The sequence below is a fragment of the Engraulis encrasicolus genome, chromosome 4, assembly GCF_034702125.1.
Source record: "Engraulis encrasicolus isolate BLACKSEA-1 chromosome 4, IST_EnEncr_1.0, whole genome shotgun sequence".
Classification (NCBI taxonomy): Eukaryota; Metazoa; Chordata; class Actinopteri; order Clupeiformes; family Engraulidae; genus Engraulis; species Engraulis encrasicolus.
The window spans coordinates 52,306,031-52,328,732 of NC_085860.1; the positions used below are offsets into that span (position 1 = coordinate 52,306,031).

The 22,702-nt window shown below is 44.8% G+C and overlaps 1 protein-coding gene across 1 annotated transcript in view; it reads right to left on the reverse strand.

The window, feature by feature from the left end:
• LOC134448122 (E3 ubiquitin-protein ligase rnf213-alpha-like) overlaps positions 1–22,702 on the reverse strand; it is a 195,616-nt gene that overhangs the window by 127,818 nt on the left and 45,096 nt on the right. Inside the window, 1 exon segment of the mRNA XM_063197880.1 lies at positions 4,872–6,123. Coding sequence (XP_063053950.1) covers positions 4,872–6,123 — 1,252 coding nt within the window.

The window sequence follows — 22,702 nt, forward strand, 5'->3', positions numbered from 1 at the left end:
CAGAAAGGCTTTCGTTCGTTTTTTCTGCATTATTTATGTCAATTGGGAAACACCGGGAAACACAGCCAGGCGAGGTGACGCACTGCTATGAGAGCCTTCTGTGAGTTTAACTTGAGATGACCATCCGAAGGAGTGAGTAAAACTGTGTTTTATTGGAAGTTGGCCTTTAAAGTGATACTGTCCCATTGTTGGAAATAAGCCTATTTTACACCTCCCCTTGAGTTAAATAATAGGGTTTTACTGTTCTCCTATACTTTCAACTGTTCTCTGGGTATGGCAATGCAAATTTTACCTCCAAGCTAGCAGTTAGCCGCCAGCTGGTCTCATAGGACTCAATGTTAACTGCTAGCTTGGAGGTAAAATTTGCACTGCCATACCCGGAGAACGGTGAAAGTGTAGGTAAAACCCTATTATGTAACTCAAAGGGAAGTGTAAAATAAGCTTATTTCCAAAAATGGGACAGTATCACTTTAAGTCCGATTTAGCTCACTTTAAATGTGATTAAAGTTTAATTCTGCTCTAAAATATCATGTAAACACGAACAGGATTTAAGTTTATTCAGATTTAAACTTAAGTCTGATTACAGTTTTTCTCGATTGCTTTCACACAATTTCTGGTACTTCACACACAATTCTCGGAACATCTCACCCATTTCCCAACTCCCCTAACCAATGTCACTGAACACTAAACACAATTCCTTCTTTACATTTCAGTATTAAAACACACTCTTGGCAAACCACTACACACAATTATCTGGATTACACACAATTTTCATGAAGGAAATCCTGGTTGTCGCATTGAACACACTGTCATTCAAAATACTAAAATCAACCGCCATACTATGTTCACTTCCTCATCACATGGGCAGACTCTCTTCATACCAGTTTACAATCTGAAATCATCACCCCATAAGGACACACATTGCATGTGATATTGATGAAAACATGAGTGGATACAGTGAGAAAACACATTTGTTTAGTTTTTGAACTCCAAAATATGTTATACAGGAGATCACTTTCATGTGGTTACCCAATATTTTACAATAAATTAGTGCAATTTATTTAATGTCAGAAAAATACCCTCTTTAGTAAGTAGAACCCTGAAGAAAATACGTTTCTACTGTGTGTCAAGTTGAGTATAGAGTTTTACCTTGTTCACATTAGTGTTCAATGGTTCACATAAGAGTGTGTTAAAATGACTGCTTGTGTGTGTCATTTGAAAACAAAATGACCTTTTTAGAAGAGAGTACATTGTTTTGAGAGAAGACGTGCACTTTTCAGAGGTAGTGAAGAGTTTTACCCGTTGTGTGTGAGGTTTGGAGATTTGTGTGTAGAGTTTTGAGAATTGAGAACTGACTCCGAAAATCGTGTGTAAGCAATCGAAAAAAACTGTAGAGTGGGTGGTTTATTCCTCTTTCAAATGCGATTACAGTTTTTTCTCGACATTAGGGTAATTTCACGTGAAATCAGACACTTTGGGACCTGACCGAACCGGATTTCAATCATACTTGGTGTGCCTTTTTAGTAGCAAGGTAGCACCCCAGAACTGCATTGGTTTGAATCTGACATGAATATTAAGGGAGAAACAGACTAGCGAAGGTTTACAAATGAGGGTAGGACACTATACATTCAGCCTTGATTATATCAGTCAGTGTTAGTCACAAAAAGATGTCTGTGGTGTTGTTTGAAAGCTCTTTTCTGGCTCTACATATGATATTACACAATCAGCTTGGAATACAACAATCCTCAGAATATGAATTATGATCAATTAAAAAAAATAAGAAATGAATATTTAAAAAACTCATATTTTAAAATGGCCAGTTCCTTGTCCAAGCCGGCAATGTCATGAACAACACCTGAAATGCTGGTGTTTGGTTCTTTATTAATTTCAAAGATAATGGGACTCAAAAATATGGCATCATACAAATCACCTAGTAATAATATGGTAATACCATAGTAATATCACATGACGGCATGTCTATCGGAATATGTGAAGGATGGAGATGGTCCATGAGGATGCAGGGAGTTCAGTTTCACCTCTCCAGTGCTCGGCATACATTCCTCAACACATGCTAGCCACTAGTTGACATCATGTACAGCTACAACATACCCTTTGATGCTTGAACATTTAGAAAATTCCTTTACTGAGCTTATTCTTTCAACCCTGCTTTCTCTGAATGCTGAAACTGGATTAACTTCGCTTCCACTGTGTCCATTGGCAATGGGCAGAAGCTGTGTAGTTTTTGAGTACCTGCAATAGAGCTTGAAAGTCCCGCCCCTTAGTTCCGCATTTCATGGAACCTAAGCTGACCATCTAACAACATGGTAGCGAGTAAATATCTTCTGATCTCGGTCATTATATGCACTGGGCTACAAATATGCTGTTGAAGAGGCTGGATAAAGATTTTTCATGCAAAAGTATCAATGTTTTGTTCCGAGGCTGTCTGCATGAAAAATGTGAAGAAACATAACTTTCTAAAACGTTTGGGGGTTCGTACGAAAAATCAAACAAAAATATCAGAAACAACATATGTGGAGCTCGTTGCACAAATCGAAGGGGATCGAAGTATCATTTTAATACCGCCATTGGATTGCATGCTACGATTTTCGGCTAAAAACGCCGTTGAGGTCCCATGAAATCGGGGGAAGTGACATCACTTTCAAGCTCTGTAGGGACCAACGAGGGTGCAGGGCCCACTGGGAAAATGCCCGGTATGTCATATGGCCAGTCCAGTCTTGTCCCTGACACTAATCTATTACTACTTCATTACAACTCATTTCAACCTTTATGTCCCATGATCTCTGAAATTAATACAGAACCAAACACCAGAATTTCAGGTGTTGTTCATGGCATTGCAGGCTACGTTAAGACAAGGAACTGGCCATTTAAAAAAATGAGTTTTATAGATATTCAATTTTTAATTTTTCAATTTATCATAATTCATATTCTAAGGGTTGTTGTATTCCAAGCTGATTGTGTAATATGTAGAAAAGAGCTTTCAAACAACACCTAGTCTGTTTCTCCCCTACTATTCATGTCAGATTCAAACCAATGTAGTTCTGGGGTGCTACCTTGCTACTAAAAAGGCACACCAAGTATGATTGAAATCCGGGTCGGTCGGGTCCCAAAGTGTCTGATTTCACGTGAAATGACCCATTANTAGAACACCCATGACATTAAAGACGTCTTTTGGAGCTATGGAAGTTTATTAGTTGCAGAGGACTGGTAGAAATGACACCAGGCCCGGGTGAGCTAATTGCTAGCTGGCTAGCCCTGCAAGAAAGCACTGGAAATAAGACATGCCCTACCGACAAATAGTGTATTGCACAACCATTTCACAAGCCCGAAAATGCTCAACATTTCAGTGATAGATGAAGAAAGACCCTGATGTTGAAAACGAGGCATTATAAACGTTGTAGGTGAAAAATGACTTTAATAGGCAACTCGTTTTGGTGGTCAATCACAATTGTGGTGGTTATGTAGCCGCTTTGCTAGCGACATAGACACATCACTCCCATAGCGTTCTGGATAGCATTTATCTCAAATTTCTGCCACGACCCACCACAGCCTGTCAAAACAATTGATAGCCACCATTTCGTACTTGGAATGTATTGATGGTTATCATACCAAGTAGCCTACACTGGTTCATAAGACCTGTGTTTCAATGGTTGAACCAGCGTGAAATACACTGTCTAGTTGAATGGACATGCTGAAATGCTGCAATGACGGTCCAGTCCTCACAGAAAGTGAATCTGCAATTGACATTCAATCAGCGAGATGAAATGACAACCCAAAGGATAACAAGTGCATACGTATTTACTCAAAATGAAACGCATTGACAATGAAAGCCTACATTTATTTCATTTACATGCAGGTAAACATTACTGATGGAAACACTGTTAGCATAGTCTATCATGCCAGTGAAATCACCAGCTATTTCCACCCATTCGCCATAATCATTCCAGCAGCTGTAGGCTATAGCTCTACCTTTCTTTTCTTCTCATCATCCCTAACCCTATCCATCTTCTAATTGCCCTGTCCATAAAGCTGCGGGCCATCATCCTCTATGTCAGGGGTGGGGAACTTCTCATGAAATATGACATATTTTGTAAAGAAATCATAGAAAATGCATTTGAAATACAATTAAATTATATTCAGGAAACCTAGAGAAGGTGGGGTCTATTTTAAAGTAGGCTGCCTTCAATATAGGACTAAAGTGCAGGGGGAAAGCCTGGGTTGTGTTCATAGTATGGCCCTCAGAGGACTTCTACGGCCCTCGGATGAATTTGAAGTGGCCCTTCAAATGAAAAAGGTTCCCCACCTCTGCTCTATGTTGTTTTTTGCCTTCATGCTGATTTTTTGATGTTGAATATTTTCACATCCGTGGAACTCGTCCTACATGACATGCGCCCAAACCTCGTTTTGGGGATTAAAGTTGTTTTTTTATATTTACAGTGAAAAATTGTGACCTTGAATGCCAATTTACTTATCCAATTAAGATTGGAGATTCAATTGAGACAAATGCAATGAGCTATAGTAGTGTGTAACTGAAAATAGACACTTTAAAAGGACAAGATGACAGCTGAGGGATAAATTGTAGTCCAACAAGTCATGTCTGGGTCTTTGTTGTTGTTAAATTGGTACACCCTGCTCCATGATAGCTTTTATCGTTGTGTAGAATGTTTAGCTTTGGATGGTTAATTCACTGATTACCCTGAAAAGCATTGAAATACCTTCACTCTTTACAGACCCTTTACCCTACCCAACTTGACTCAGGTCATGCTGATTGCAAGAATATCTACATACTGTAACTGTAAATTGTTTCGGATAAAAGCTTCAGGTAAGTGTAATGTAATGCACTTAACACTCACCTACACCTGCCCTTTTGGAGGTCACCAACCCCACAAAAAGCCCAGATTTGAATACAGTGGGTGCACTGTATTGACCTGCAGAAACCCTATAATGAGAAGCCAAATACCTCTGTATCTCTTCAAGAGGTTCTTGTGGCACAATGTGAAGGCGGTAATGGCTGAAGGCGGAGGGAATGTAGGCATGTTCGCGATCAGAGCTACAGATTAGAACTAAGTAATAGTCATCCTGGATTGGTATTGTTGGCTTTTGAAAGAATTGCTCGACCTTCACACTGACTTCATATGAGAGCTGGTCAGGATATACCATGGTGAAGATCTTCCCAGTGTCGTTGTTATATTTTGTCATCATGCAGCGCCGGAGGAACAGCTCCACTTGCTCAATTGGTGTTGTGGGACTGCAAAGCAGCACCTCGTCAAATGTTGGAAGGGGTTCTGAATGGCTGGTCATGTAAACAGAAATGCAGGACATGAGGATCTCGGCAGTGCGACACACAATAAGATTTGGACGCCCATCCACCAATCCATGTGGCAACTCCCTTTTAACAATTCCATCTGTCTTCAAACTGTTTTCACTGTTGACTTCGTCAACTGGATTCGTCAAGCTTTCGAGCAGCTTACCCAGACACCCCATTTCAAGAGAATCCGGGAGAAAAGCATTCATATCTCTCATGTAGGCCTTCCAAACCACATCCAGTTTACCTGCGCCCTGAACCTGTTGTATCTTACTGCAAAGGTCATCAACTCTGGAGTCTGATGCAGCCTGTAATTCTGTTTCCATTGTGTGGACATCATGAAACTCAACATCTTTGCTCTTCTCAGGGGGCTGCAGGGAGCTCTGCATGGAGTGCCAGGCCTCTTGGAGGTCTCTGTGGTTGCAATGTGGCTTAATGAAGGACAGCATCATGAGGGCCTGTGGGTTGGGTTTACTGAAGTTCTTCTTTGCCAGGTTGGTGCACAAGTAGACAATCTGCTCAGCAGTGAAGTAATTGAGGTAATAATGGTGAGATCTCTGTTTGTCCATGAAGTTGTTCCAGAAGCTGAGACAGGTCTCCATCTTCTTGCACAAATCCGGTAGATGCTCAGCTGGACTTCCCTCCACAATGGTAATTTCAAGGGCACTTATGCCGAAGTTCATGACTACGACCGGCTCAACTTTGCAATTAATGTTTGCCTCCCAGTGATGGAATAATGGATTGCCAGCAGTTAAGAGGTCTATGAATGCTACTGCTAACCTCTGCACATTGGCAAACACCTGAAAAGGTAGAAAGGCATTTTAATGTTTAGAATACACATAAAACATAGAGGATATTGCGTACATTACAAATATAAATGTACTAATGTAAATGTAAATGTACTACATACTGTATGACGCCACTACCACCCTTCATTTCACTACATTAGCCTGCCGTTTACATTGCCACTAAGCATGGAGACAGGTCGTTTCGTCTAATGTATTTTTCCAAGGGGACCATTCGGATAAAACTTGAGACCATTCATATTAGGCATGGGGCGTTTTGTCGAGGAAGTTCCGTCTACCACAAAGACCTACGAAACGTCCTTAAATTTGAACTAAACATCCTTAGGTTTGAACTAAACGTCCCTTCAGGCTGCCTATTTTGTTGAATAGTTTTTGTTGGAAATCGTCCATCAATCCCTTCAAGCCTGCAGGCTGCCAATTTTGTTTTAATTTTTGTTGATTTAAAAATGTAGCCTATATCAGCTCTTTTAACACTCATTTTAACTTTTTTGTTGTTGATTTAAATGTAAATCAGCTGTTGTTCATTTTAACTGTAAAGACAATATAGAGCTCTTCAGCGTTGACGTCAACTTGTATGCGGCGTTTGGACTACTGGTTCCCTGGCGATTTTTTACATTGCAAAACGCCATAGGGATTCAGGTTTGGCAAAAATATAAGTTGCACGGCAACAACGAACATTAGCGTGTCCCCGCATCCCTTTCTCATTAGTGGAACGGATCGTATCATCATGTTGGTGTAGTCACATGTTAAATCATGACGATTTTAATTCAATATTGCTAACCCCTTTCTGATCATTAAAACTTCCGAACTACATGCAGTTGTCTCTTACCTGTTACATCATCCGTGGTACGCTACATCACGATTCACAACAAGCACTTAGTTAGCTACTCTAACTACATATCTAGCTACTGACCTTGATAGCCACTACATACACTGTACTTTTTCATATTATATATTACACACACAAACAAAATGGCAATACCTCTTCATGCCATTATGTTATTCTTCGAAAACGAAAAAAAAAAGTGTAGTTAGGGGTGAGAACCATTTTAACTCGGGACATGTGGAGGAGTTCCGCTATGTTGCAGGTTGTCTTGCAGGTGCAGTCAGGGCCAGCATGAGAGATAGACTGTACAAGGTGTCGGTAAGTTGATATAGGGTGGCACATCATTGAAGCACTACAGTTCTACAGTGATTTAACAGATACTGAGTAAGGCTACCATGCTTTGAAATAAGAGCAGTTGTTTTTACTCTGTTTAAATGTACACAAATGTAGGCTACCAACAACACTAATAAGCTAGCCAAGAGCCTGAACTGAAAAACAAATGAAAGGAAGACAGAATGAATGAACACTTTTATTATTCAATTTAATTTAATTAATATCAAGAACAATAGAACACAATGTCAAATGCTATGCTTAATTTTTTAATATATTATCATTGACAACGAAGTATTTCAGTGTTGAGGTTTGCACTGCTTTGAGGTCACCAGGTCAACGTTTGATCTAACAAAGTAATGTGTGCTTTGCTCACATTTAACAGGTTTACATAAACACAAATGGTGAAATTCAATCCACCTGGTGTGAATGCCCCCGGGGAGAGCACAAATGCAGCCATGCAGTAGCCCTCTGCATGGTGGGCCACCACAATTTGAGCCGCACTGATGTGGAGTGTGTATGGAAAAGGCCAAAGGTTGCAAATGTAGACCACTCAGCTGAAGTCCTTTTTCCCCGCAAGCCATATGAGTCACTGGCAAGGCAGCCCTGTGAGGAGGACCGTGAATGGCTGAGGCAACGCCTGGCCGGAAAGGGGACGGGCATAGGCTGGCTCCTTGCTCCCGAGCCACAGCCAGAAGCACCGGCACCAGTGCTGGCTTTCTCTGTCCCAGAAGTCATCAGGTAGAGGCTGCACATGGGTGTCGACAGTGTCCTCGACAGTCTGTCTGTGTCTGGTCCACAGCAGGAAGCTGTACAACTGGCAACAGTGGGCCAGCGCACCAATCCTCTCTGGCACAAGCTCCGTGAAGGGAGACTGACGGCAAGCAATTTTGGTGCTGTTCTCCGTGCCAAGCGAGTTACAGCCTCTCTTCTCACCAGAGTCCTGGGCCACAACAGCCTGGATGGGGTTCTATCTGTGGAGTGGGGGTTGAAAAATGAGAAGGAAGCTGTCAAATTGTTTTCTGTCTCCACTGGCCTGAAAGTACAGGACAGTGGGTTGTGGCTGTCACCATCGGGCATCTTGGGGGCATCTCCAGATGGTCTTGTGGAGGATGAGGCTCTCCTTGAGGTGAAATGCCCATACACAGTCCGCAACATGCTCATCCAAGAGGCTGTGAACACCAAGGGCTTTTACATCAAAGAACACGAAGGCTCGTACCGCCTGGATGATGAGCACCCTTACTGGCACCAGGTCCAGGGCCAGCTTCATGTGGCCCAGAAGGAGGCATGCTATTTCGTTGTCTGGACCACCAAAGACGGCCTCATCATCCGCATCACCCGCGATCCGGCATGGCAGACAAACCTGCAGATTTTAGAAAACTTTTTTACATCACACATGCTCCCACAAATTATGAAACAGTGAACCATTTGTGTGTTTACAAAGTTATTTGTATACATATGTATACATTGTGTACATTTGTATATATATATATGTGTATGCTGAGCTGCCCTAGCCCCAGACCAGACTCTTGACAGGTGTGTGTGTGTGTGTGTGTTGTCTACTCTACTTAAAAAAAAAAACAAAAAAAAACCCTTCTTTGCGTCTTGCACTTGTTGTTTTGTATATTACCGGTGCACTTTGTATCTGCTAGTGATGTTGGCTATGATTATGTCCTCGTTTGTAAGTCGCTTTGGTTATAAAGCGTCTGCCAAAAGCAATGTAATGTAATGTAAAATATTTGTTATAGTTCATGATTGTTAAAAGAACCCCCCCCCCCCCCCCAAAAAAAAAAAAAAAAAAAAAAAAAAAAAAAAAAAACTTAAAATCCTGGTATGCATCTGATTAAAAACATGAGAATGTCATACCAACACACTTTGTCCAGGGTGGTTATGCGTCTGTATAAATGGTATAAAAGGCATGTGAGCACAGAACAGTACTATTTTTTACTCTTAAGTTACGGAATTGTGGTTTTTGCCATCTAAAAACATTAAGGAGTTTCCTTTAAAAGGCACATTACTTTGTATTGGTGACCAAGGCACACAGTATGATGCAGGTCATTCTACTGGTTCTAATTAATTTCCCATACACCTAAAGCTAAAAGTAGTAGAGTAGAGTAACCATAAAAGAAAAAAAAAAGTAAAAGACACCATGCCATAACACCAGAAGTTGCGGTACACTTGCAGTTAAGTTCAGTCACGTCAAGTACTCAACTCTTCAATCACTACACTGGAATCCTCAGGTTGAAATGGGATATTCTTCCTCGTCAGTGACCTTGGTAAATATCACGCACATACATTTATTTAAAAATTGATATTGAACTGGACAATGAAATTAACACCTGTGGAATATGAAATTTATGTTCCAGTAGGCTACATTAACTTGACGAAAGTTATTGTCCCCTACATGAAATGTCAAAGGAATCAACCTTTCTGTAATGATCATCATGCGGGCCAGAGACTGTTTCCAGTCATTCTTCCTTGTCTGCGACCTTACACGTCACATTTAGTGACAGTTGTACCTCACATTTGCCAGTTGTACCTCACATTTAGCGAATGTGACTTCTTGACGACACGGAACAAAACAAGGAAAAAAAGAGTAAACCAAATCTTCAACCCTCGTGACACATTTGATTCAGGAATAACTCAATTCAATACTGGAAAAAAGTCGTCACAATTTCAAAAGCATCACTTAACGTGGACGTTGTAAAACCTACAAACAAAAAACTGCGGCCACCATGCCAGCTGGCGTGCGCGCATATGAAGTTGATGAGCTGTGGCGCGCGTAAGCACACGCCAACACCATATCGCTCAAATAACATTGTTTGTTTCCGAACATGGAAGAAACAAACGTGGATTGTCTTAAATTAACAAAATATCTCCGTGAAATGGCAGACACAACCTGTAAAGGTGTGTAGGGCATAGCACTAACCTTTCACCTTGGTGACATATACCATCTTTGACCATCCATCGTCATTCACATACCGCTTAACACTGTACACGTGAAACACACCAACTTACAAGACAGATATTCACACTATCAAAAATCATGTTGAAAACAATGTCTAACAAGCTGAGTAAGTCTTCACGTCGACAGCATGGAGCGTGCGTAAAAGCAATGTGCGCTTGGAACGCGAGCTCTTGTACCATGGGAGCCTGACAAAATATAGAAATTCACATCTCATTTCAAATATCCAAGCCTAGTTCTACCTTTACGTCTCCTTGCAGTAGGCCTATTGTCCATTTCTTTGCTTTAACAACCACCCTACAGCCTAATCGCCACAGCGCTGTGGCGCGTGGAGGCAACATTAGCACATTACAGCTGCTAAAATTGTCATTCGGCTACATCAACAGTGAACAGGAAACATGGCGATACTTACGTGGAGTACTTCAATGTACAAGACGGAGACGTTCATCAATGTCACACGGCTCCTTACTATCACCCTTGGCTGCACGAACCCCAGAGTAATCGAAGGTGTTGCGTCACTAGGAGGGCACAGCTGAGCCCGGCTATCTGCTGGCTGAAACACTCAGGTTTTCCCCGATGTGCTGAAGTACCATTTCATCGCCGGTATCCGTTTCCCATGTCTGTACACACAGGCCGGTCTACCTCTGTACACTTTCTAGTTCATCTGTAAAGTTCAAGGAGTACATATTTGTAGGCCTACTTCCCGTCAGAATCAACTCTGAAACAAGCACAAACCGTTAACCTTCAAATGCCTATCCGTTGAGATTGTGTTGCGCGTGCTGCTCCAGCTCAGCAACAGAAAAACCCTTGTGATGACAGAAGTTTCGTGTATCATTCCGTTGGATCATTCGAAGCAGCGTCTCACATTGTGGTCGGTGGTTCCACATCACTGTTTTTTTTATTTTTTATTTATTTTTTAGCATAACATAAAATGTACAACAAAGTGTCAACCAATCCTGTCAGCACCGTGAGTGGAGTCGGGCGATTCGTTCAATGGACGTTTCCAAAAGGATGTTCAAATGTAAGACTTTTTGTAGCCTTATGCAAATAAAAATGACCAGGAGGATATGCTGATGTCTATGTTATAATAACAATTGCTCAAGGGTGTTGCGTTTACAGTTAAAAATAAAATAAATAATAAAGCATAGAGGTGATGCGTTAAAGGCAGGGCGATCACCTACATAGATACAACAATGTAAAAATAGATTAAAAATGATCAGGAGTGTGGCCCTATGTATTTCACAATAATAAATAATATATATATATATATATATATATATATATATATATATATATATATATATATGCTGCCTTAACAATAGTGTTAAATTAATAATAATGAATAATTAAATTAGATTATTCATGGAAACTGACAGACAAGTACAGCTGAGTAACGTTTTTTAAATTAACATTTTTAAAATTTAAGTTGCATGTTGCATTACACGAATTGTCCATCAATCGCACACAGGGAAGAAAATGTAGGCATACCAACACAATTCACCTGGATGTTTGTGTTCATTTGCAAAGCGTAGCATGAAACATTTTTCAGTTTCCCTTTTATTGTTGAAAATGACCGTTCATATGTTCGATCACCTATAATTCTTGCCATTCAAACATTTTGAGAACACATTTTAAACATATATACTAGCACTTTGCAATGCAATTGAAAGGCCGATAAACATTTCCCAAAATTCTACAAAGTGATGCACTGTTTTGGTAATGAATGTACAACCTACATGTTCACCATTGGCATAAACTTGAAACCACTTCTTCACTGACTATGTTATGCATGGGGAAACCACTGGAACCTGTATCAGAATTTGTTGGAGTTGCATCTTAAACTTCACATCTTCAACGGCTGCTATCTATCTATCTGCTGGGTACATATTAAAGGAATGGTAGTGCTGGTTAGGATAACCATCTTTAATTAGAGTCAGTTAACTGAAGGACTGTATTTCCACCTGTCACTTTTCATGCAACATTAACATGACTATATCTCTTACTTTGTACAGTTAAAAAAACACAATCTGTACTTGGTTGGTACAATGACATCCATTATGAACATGACGTGACCATTGAAAAACAACAGACAAAGTGAGTACCTTTTCAAACTTTAATTAATTAACACACCATATTTATACATTAACATTAACAGCACATTAGGCATTTTGTCAGAACAGGTGAGTGCTGCATTAGTAAATTACTGTTGCAACATTTGTTCATATTCTGATACAAACAGGCCATTCTGGAACACCACAAGAACTTGGAGAAAGCAAACAAGTGCACATTCAGGCACTTAAGTTAGTCTTTAGCCAACATTACCAATAACCTTATCAATTCGAATGTAAATCTTGTCCAATTCCCATGGTGGTGAAAAAAAAGAGATGTTGGAACTGGTGGGACAGGCAGTTGAACAGAGTCAGTGTGTGAGGGCAATATGACTTCTTGGCATTGAACTTCCACGGATATTATACATTCCAAACATAGGCAATGGACATGGTTGGTTTAAGGGTCCACATGCAGTTGACATGGTGAGTAGACATTGTGCTACATGTTGAAGAAGCTGCCGTTCAGATTATGTTTACAGTACACTCCTGAAGTTGATGGGACCATGGGCTTGCCTTGGTAGTCTGGCAGAGAAAGTTCACTGAAAGCTGCTGTGTGGAAAACTGGTACTGGGACAGGGTAAATGACAGCATTTTGCTGTATGGTACAGCACTAGTGGCAGTGAAAAAGATGTTGCGAATGTCACATTTGATCTACAAATGGCGGTGAATAGCATGTCAGATGGAGTTAGAATTACAGTACACGTTGGCAGTACATTCGTGAGGTTAAAGGCACTGGCAGGTTTAACATTGTTCAGACACAGGCAGTGGACATAGTGGATAAGTCAGGGTACACATGTTGGTATAACAACACTTTGCAAGTTGGTGATGTAATGCTCTATGCAGCACGTTCACATTTTAACGGAATCCATAGTCATAAGTTCAGGGGAAGACAGACAGACTGTATCAGACTGTACCGGAATTCAGTTAACATACTGGTATTGCTAAGCTGGAAGGAGGCATAGTGGACAGTGGCATTGCAGAGGGACAAAGACAGTGTTAAGAGTTCAGGACTACACAGGCTGCAAACATACTGCCATCACAGTTTGAGGGACACCGGCAGGAAGGACACAGGCTGAGCAGAACATCTTTGAGGAGTTGAGGGGAGCACTGGCAGTGTTATAGCTCAGGAGAAAACAGCCCATGGCTTACGTGGAAAGAGGATTTCAGCTGACGTGTGTTCTTTTGCAGCTTTTGGGCCTTTTCCCATACACAAGAACTATACAGAGGGCAAGTTGTTGAAATAATAGCTTGAGGGATCACAGGTATCAGATGATTCTGTTGTCATTCTACCACTCTGGGCTTTTTTCGTGAGCAATTCACATGACTGTGGCTAAAACTGTGGTGGGCAGTCATGCAGAGGGTCTGCTGTTAATTACAGCATTTATACTGTACACACAGGACTACACAGCCAGCTCAAATATTTGCATTGATTTACAGTAAAGCGGCACTAGACATTCTCAAGGAGGCGTAGTGGACAGTGGCATTGCCGTTTCAGGGGTAGACAGTGTTGGAGTTCAGGAGTACACAGGCAGGCAGGACAAAGATACTGGACTTGGTGTATGAGGCATAGTGGACAGTGGCATTACAGCTTGAGGGTCAAAGGCAGGCAGGTCAAAGGTACTGGACTAAGTGTGTGAGGCATTGTGTTCACAGCCTCTTGGATGAGCATGTTGCGGACTGTGTACGGGCATTTTACCTCAAGGAGAGCCTCATCCTCCACAAGACCATCTGGAGATGCCTGATGGTGACAACCACAACCCACTGTCATGCAACTTCAAGCCAGTGGAGACTGAAAACAATTTTAACAGCTTCCTTCTCATTTTTTAACCCTCACTCAACTGATGGAACCCCATCCAGGCTGTTGTGGCCCAGGACACTGGTGAGAAGAGAGGGTGTAACTCGCTTGGCACGGAGAACAGCACAGGTACTGGACTTGGTGTATGAGGCAAAGTGGACAGGTGGCAGTCAGGTCACAGGCAGTTATGTCAGGGGTACTGGAAGTAATGTGTGAGGCATAGTAACTCGCAGGAGGCAGGCATGTCACAACTACTGGATTTGGTGTATGACACATATTGGACAGTGGCATTACCGCTTGAGGGTCAAAGGTACTGGACTTAATGTGGCATTACAGCTTGAGGGTCAAAGGCAGGCAGGTCAAAGGTACTTGACTTACTGTGTGAGGCATAGTAGACAGGAGGCAGACAGGACACAGGCAGGCAGAACACAGGTACTGGACTTAGTGTGTGAGGCATAGTGGACAGGAGGCAGGCAGGACACAGGCAGGCAGGGCACAGGTACTGGACTTAGTGTGTGAGGCATAGTGGACAGTGGCATTACAGACAGAGGGTCACAGGCGGTTAGTTAACATATTGCTGCTCGGAAAACACGTACTGAACTCAGTGATGGCCCTGGAGCAAAACAATTTGACAGCTTCCTTCTCATTTTTCAACCCCCACTCCACAGATAGAACCCCATCCAGGCTGTTGTGGCCCAGGACTCTGGTGAGAAGAGAGGCTGTAACTCGCTTGGCACGGAGAACAGCAAAGCTACTGGACTTGGTGTATGAGCCATAGTGGACAGGAGGCAGGCAGGACACAGGCAGTTATGTCAGGGGTACTGGAATTAATGTTTGAGGTATAGTAACTCGCTTGGCACGGAGAACATCACCAAAATTGTTCGCTGTCAGTCTCAGGAGGCAGACAGGTCAAAGGTACTTGACTTACTGTGTGAGGCATAGTAGACAGGAGGCAGACAGGACACAGGCAGGCAGAACACAGGCTTAGTGTATGAGGCATAGTGGACAGTGACATTACAGCTTGAGGGTCAAAGGTACTGGACTTAGTGTGTGGAGCATAGTGGACAGGAGGCAGGCAGGACACAGGCAGGCAGGACACAGGTACTGGACTTAGTGTGTGAGGCATAGTACCTCGCTTGGCACGGAGAACAGCACCAAAATTGTTCGCTGTCAGTCTCAGGAGGCAGACAGGTCAAAGGTACTGGACTTAGTGTGTGAAGCATAGTGGACAGGAGGCAGGCAGGACACAGGCAGGCAGGGCACAGGTACTGGACTTAGTGTGTGAGGCATAGTGGACAGTGGCGTTATCGCTTGAGGGTCAAAGGTACTGGACTTAATGTGTGAAGCATAGTGGACAGGAGGCATGCAGGACACAGCTACTGGAATTAATGTTTGAGGTATAGTGGATAGTGGCATTACAGCTTGAGGGTCAAAGGCAGGCAGGTCAAAGGTACTGGACTTAATGTGTGAAGCATAGTGGACAGGAGGCATGCAGGACACAGCTACTGGACTTAGTGTATGAGGCATAGTACCTCGCTTGGCACGGAGAACAGCACCAAAATTGTTCGCTGTCAGTCTCAGGAGGCAGACAGGGCACAGGTACTGGACTTAGTGTGTGAAGCATAGTGGACAGGAGGCAGGCAGGACACAGGCAGGCAGGGCACAGGTACTGGACTTAGTGTATGAGGCATAGTGGACAGTGGCGTTACCGCTTGAGGGTCAAAGGTACTGGACTTAGTGTGTGAAGCATAGTGGACAGTGGCATTACAGCTTGAGGGTCAGAGGCGGGCGGTTAACATACTGGTATTGCTGCTCGGAAAACACGTACTGAACTCAGTGATGGACCTGGTGCCAGTAAGGGTGCTCATCATCCAGGCGGTATGAGCCTTCATGTTGTTTAATGTAGAAGCCGTTGGTGTTCACAGGCTCTTGGAGGGGCATGTTGGCGGAGGCAGGCAGGACACAGGCAGGCAGGGCACAGGTACTGGACTTAGTGTGTGAGGCATAGTGGACAGTGGCGTTACCGCTTGAGGGTCAAAGGTACTGGACTTAATGTGTGAAGCATAGTGGACAGGAGGCATGCAGGACACAGCTACTGGACTTAGTGTATGAGGCATAGTGGACAGTGGCATTACAGCTTGAGGGTCAAAGGCAGGCAGGTCAAAGGTACTTGACTTACTGTGTGAGGCATAGTAGACAGGAGGCAGACAGGACACAGGCAGGCAGAACACAGGTACTGGACTTAGTGTGTGAGGCATAGTGGACAGTGGCGTTACCGCTTGAGGGTCAAAGGTACTGGAGTAAGTGTGTGAAGCATAGTTGACAGGAGGCAGGCAGGACACAGGTACTGGACTTAGTGTATGAGGCATCGTGGACAGTGGCATTACAGCTTGAGGGTCAAAGGCAGGCAGGTCAAAGGTACTTGACTTACTGTGTGAGGCATAGTAGACAGGAGGCAGACAGGACACAGGCAGGCAGAACACAGGCTTAGTGTATGAGGCATAGTGGACAGTGGCGTTACCGCTTGAGGGTCAAAGGTACTGGAGTAAGTGTGTGAAGCATAGTTGACAGGAGGCAGGCAGGACACAGGCAGGCAGGACACAGGTACTGGACTTAGTGTATGAGGCATAGTGGACAGTGGCGTTACAGACAGAGGGTCACAGGTGGGCAGTTAACATATTTCTGCTCGGAAAACACGTACTGAACTCAGTGATGGCCCTGGTGCCAAACAATTTAACAGCTTCCTTCTCATTTTTTAACCCTCACTCCACTGATGGAACCCCATCCAGGCTGTTGTGGCCCAGGACTCTGGTGAGAAGAGAGGGTGTAACTCGCTTGGCACGGAGAACAGCACAGGTACTGGACTTGGTGTATGAGGCAAAGTGGACAGGTGGCAGTCAGGTCACAGGCAGTTATGTCAGGGGTACTGGAATTAATGTGTGAGGCATAGTAACTCGCTTGGCACGGAGAACATCACCAAAATTGTTCGCTGTCAGTCTCAGGAGGCAGACAGGGCACAGGTACTTGACTTACTGTGTGAGGCATAGTAGACAGGAGGCAGACAGGACACAGGCAGGCAGAACACAGGCTTAGTGTATGAGGCATAGTGGACAGTGACATTACAGCTTGAGGGTCAAAGGTACTGGACTTAGTGTGTGAAGCATAGTGGACAGGAGGCAGGCAGGACACAGGCAGGCAGCTTAGTGTATGAGGCATAGTGGACAGTGGCATTACAGCTTGAGGGTCAGAGGCGGGCGGTTAACATACTGGTATTGCTGCTCGGAAAACACGTACTGAACTCAGTGATGGACCTGGTGCCAGTAAGGGTGCTCATCATCCAGGCGGTATGAGCCTTCATGTTGTTTAATGTAGAAGCCGTTGGTGTTCACAGGCTCTTGGAGGGGCATGTTGGCGGAGGCAGGCAGGACACAGGTACTGGACTTGGTGTATGAGGCATAGTGGACAGTGGCGTTACCGCTTGAGGGTCAAAGGTACTGGACTTAATGTGTGAAGCATAGTGGACAGGAGGCAGGCAGGATACAGGCAGGCAGGACACAGGTACTGGACTTAGTGTATGAGGCATAGTGGACAGTGGCGTTACTGCTTGAGGGTCAAAGGTACTGGACTTACTGTGTGAAGCATAGTGGACAGGAGGCATGCAGGACACAGCTACTGGACTTAGTGTATGAGGCATAGTGGACAGTGGCATTACAGCTTGAGGGTCAAAGGCAGGCAGGTCAAAGGTACTTGACTTACTGTGTGAGGCATAGTAGACAGGAGGCAGACAGGACACAGGCAGGCAGAACACAGGCTTAGTGTATGAGGCATAGTGGACAGTGGCGTTACCGCTTGAGGGTCAAAGGTACTGGACTTAATGTGTGAAGCATAGTTGACAGGAGGCAGGCAGGTCAAAGGCAGGCAGGTCAAAGGTACTTGACTTACTGTGTGAGGCATAGTAGACAGGAGGCAGACAGGACACAGGCAGGCAGAACACAGGCTTAGTGTATGAGGCATAGTGGACAGTGACATTACAGACAGAGGGTCACAGGCGGGCAGTTAACATATTGCTGCTCGGAAAACACGTACTGAACTCAGTGATGGCCCTGGAGCCAAACAATTTAACAGCTTCCTTCTCATTTTTTAACCCTCACTCCACTGATGGAACCCCATCCAGGCTGTTGTGGCCCAGGACTCTGGTGAGAAGAGAGGGTGTAACTCGCTTGGCACGGAGAACAGCACAGGTACTGGACTTGGTGTATGAGGCAAAGTGGACAGGTGGCAGTCAGGTCACAGGCAGTTATGTCAGGGGTACTGGAATTAATGTGTGAGGCATAGTAACTCGCTTGGCACGGAGAACAGCACCAAAATTGTTCGCTGTCAGTCTCAGGAGGCAGGTAGGTCACAGGTACTGGACTTGGTGTATGAGGCAAAGTGGACAGGTGGCAGTCAGGTCACAGGCAGGCAGGACAAAGATACTGGACTTGGTGTATGACGCAGAGTGGACAGTGGCGTTACCGCTTGAGGGTCAAAGGTACTGGACTTAATGTGTGAAGCATAGTGGACAGGAGGCATGCAGGACACAGGTACTGGAATTAATGTTTGAGGTATAGTGGATAGTGGCATTACAGCTTGAGGGTCAAAGGCAGGCAGGTCAAAGGTACTGGACTTAATGTGTGAAGCATAGTGGACAGGAGGCATGCAGGACACAGGCAGGCAGGGCACAGGTACTGGACTTAGTGTGTGAGGCATAGTGGACAGTGGCGTTACCGCTTGAGGGTCAAATGTACTGGAGTAAGTGTGTGAAGCATAGTTGACAGGAGGCAGGCAGGACACAGGCAGGCAGGACACAGGTACTGGACTTAGTGTATGAGGCATAGTGGACAGTGGCGTTACAGACAGAGGGTCACAGGCGGGCAGTTAACATATTGCTGCTCGGAAAACACGTACTGAACTCAGTGATGGCCCTGGACCTGGTGCCAAACAATTTAACAGCTTCCTTCTCATTTTTTAACCCTCACTCCACTGATGGAACCCCATCCAGGCTGTTGTGGCCCAGGACTCTGGTGAGAAGAGAGGGTGTAACTCGCTTGGCACGGAGAACAGCACAGGTACTGGACTTGGTGTATGAGGCAAAGTGGACAGGTGGCAGTCAGGTCACAGGCAGTTATGTCAGGGGTACTGGAATTAACGTGTGAGGCATAGTAACTCGCTTGGCACGGAGAACAGCACCAAAATTGTTCGCTGTCAGTCTCAGGAGGCAGGCAGGTCAAAGGTACTGGACTTAGTGTGTGAAGCATAGTGGACAGGAGGCAGGCAGGACACAGGCAGGCAGGTCAAAGATACTGGACTTGGTGTATGAGGCATAGTGGACAGTGGCATTACAGCTTGAGGGTCAAAGGCAGGCAGGTCAAAGGTACTTGACTTACTGTGTGAGGCATAGTAGACAGGAGGCAGACAGGACACAGGCAGGCAGAACACAGGCTTAGTGTATGAGGCATAGTGGACAGTGACATTACAGCTTGAGGGTCAAAGGTACTGGACTTAATGTGTGAAGCATAGTGGACAGGAGGCATGCAGGACACAGCTACTGGACTTAGTGTATGAGGCATCGTGGACAGTGGCATTACAGCTTGAGGGTCAAAGGCAGGCAGGTCAAAGGTACTTGACTTACTGTGTGAGGCATAGTAGACAGGAGGCAGACAGGACACAGGCAGGCAGGGCACAGGTACTGGACTTAGTGTGTGAGGCATAGTGGACAGTGGCGTTACCGCTTGAGGGTCAAAGGTACTGGACTTAATGTGTGAAGCATAGTGGACAGGAGGCAGGCAGGACACAGGCAGGCAGGACACAGGTACTGGACTTAGTGTGTGAGGCATAGTGGACAGTGGCATTACAGCTTGAGGGTCAGAGGCGGGCGGTTAACATACTGGTATTGCTGCTCGGAAAACACGTACTGAACTCAGTGATGGACCTGGTGCCAGTAAGGGTGCTCATCATCCAGGCGGTATGAGCCTTCATGTTGTTTAATGTAGAAGCCGTTGGTGTTCACAGGCTCTTGGAGGGGCATGTTGGCGGAGGCAGGCAGGACACAGGCAGGCAGGGCACAGGTACTGGACTTAGTGTGTGAGGCATAGTGGACAGTGGCATTACAGCTTGAGGGTCAAAGGTACTGGACTTAATGTGTGAAGCATAGTGGACAGGAGGCATGCAGGACACAGCTACTGGACTTAGTGTATGAGGCATAGTGGACAGTGGCATTACAGCTTGAGGGTCAAAGGCAGGCAGGTCAAAGGTACTTGACTTACTGTGTGAGGCATAGTAGACAGGAGGCAGACAGGACACAGGCAGGCAGAACACAGGCTTAGTGTATGAGGCATAGTGGACAGTGACATTACAGCTTGAGGGTCAAAGGCAGGCAGGTCAAAGGTACTTGACTTACTGTGTGAGGCATAGTAGACAGGAGGCAGACAGGACACAGGCAGGCAGAACACAGGCTTAGTGTATGAGGCATAGTGGACAGTGGCGTTACCGCTTGAGGGTCAAAGGTACTGGACTTAATGTGTGAAGCATAGTGGACAGGAGGCAGACAGGACACAGGCAGGCAGAACACAGGCTTAGTGTATGAGGCATAGTGGACAGTGGCGTTACAGACAGAGGGTCACAGGTGGGCAGTTAACATATTTCTGCTCGGAAAACACGTACTGAACTCAGTGATGGCCCTGGACCTGGTGCCAAACAATTTAACAGCTTCCTTCTCATTTTTAACCCTCACTCCACTGATGGAACCCCATCCAGGCTGTTGTGGCCCAGGACTCTGGTGAGAAGAGAGGGTGTAACTCGCTTGGCACGGAGAACAGCACAGGTACTGGACTTGGTGTATGAGGCAAAGTGGACAGGTGGCAGTCAGGTCACAGGCAGTTATGTCAGGGGTACTGGAATTAATGTGTGAGGCATAGTAACTCGCTTGGCACGGAGAACAGCACCAAAATTGTTCGCTGTCAGTCTCAGGAGGCAGGCAGGGCACAGGTACTGGACTTAGTGTGTGAAGCATAGTGGACAGGAGGCAGGCAGGACACAGGCAGGTAGGTCACAGGTACTGGACTTGGTGTATGAGGCAAAGTGGACAGGTGGCATTACAGCTTGAGGGTCACAGGCGGTTCATGTTGTTTAATGTAGAAGCCGTTGGTGTTCACAGCCTCTTGGATGGGCATGTTTTTTGTTGTATTTTTTTATTGTCTTTTTTTAACAATTATATGAACAAAATCAACAAATACCTTTGCAAGCACAAAAATGGTTCACTGTTTCATAGTTTTTGGGAGCATGTGTGCTTTAAAAAAGTTCTCTAAAATCTGCAGGTTTGACTCCCTTGCCGGATCAAGGATGATGCGGATGATGAGGCTGTCTTTGGTGGTCCAGACAACGAAATAGCATGCCTCCTTCTGGGCCACATGAAGCTGGCCCTGGACCTGGTGCCAGTGAGGGTGCTCATCATCCAGGCGGTACGAGCCTTCGTGATTGGTGCGCTGGCCCACTGTTGCCAGTTGTACAGCTTCCTGCTGTGGACCAGACACAGACAGTCGAGGACACTGACGACACCCATGTGCAGCCTCTGCCTGATGACTTCTGGGACAGAGAAAGCCAGCACTGGTGCCGGTGCTTCTGGCTGTGGCTCGGGAGCAAGGAGTCAGCCTATTCAGGTCAGGTCACAGGCAGGCAGGACAAAGATACTGGACTTGGTGTATGACGCAGAGTGGACAGGAGGCAGGCAGGACACAGGCAGGCATGTCACAACTACTGGATTTGGTGTATGACACATATTGGACAGTGACATTACAGCTTGAGGGGGAGACCTTACTCAGTATCTGTGAAATCACTGCAGTTGCTTCAATGATGTGCCACCCTACATCAAATTACCAATACTTGGTACAGTCTATCTTTCATGCTGGCCTTGACTGCACCTGCAAGACAATCTTCAACGCAGCGGAATTCCTCCACATGTCCAGAGTTAAAATGGTTCACACCCCTAACTACACTTTTTTTTATCGTTTTGAAAGAATGACACCATGGCATGAAGAGGTATTGCCATTTTGTTTATGTGTGTAATATATAATATGAAAAAAATACCGGCTATAGGGTCACAGGCAGGCAGGCAGGTCAAAGGTACTGGACTTGGTGTATGAGGCATAGTGGACAGTGGCATTACAGCTTGAGGGTCAAAGGTACTGGACTTAATGTGTGAAGCATAGTGGACAGGCAGGCAGGCAGGTCAAAGGTACTGGACTTGGTGTATGAGGCATAGTGGACAGTGGCATTACAGCTTGAGGAGAAGACAGTGCACAGTGCAAGACAACCTTCAACGTAGCGGAATTCCTTCACATGTCCTGAGTTTAAGTTGTTTTCACCCCTAACTACACTTTTTATCGTTTTGAAAGAGCGACAATGGACTTGGTGTATGAGACACAGTGGACAGGTGACATTACAGCTTGAGGGGGTACACTGTGCACAGGACACACAGGCAGGCATGTCACAGGTACTGGAATTAATGTGTG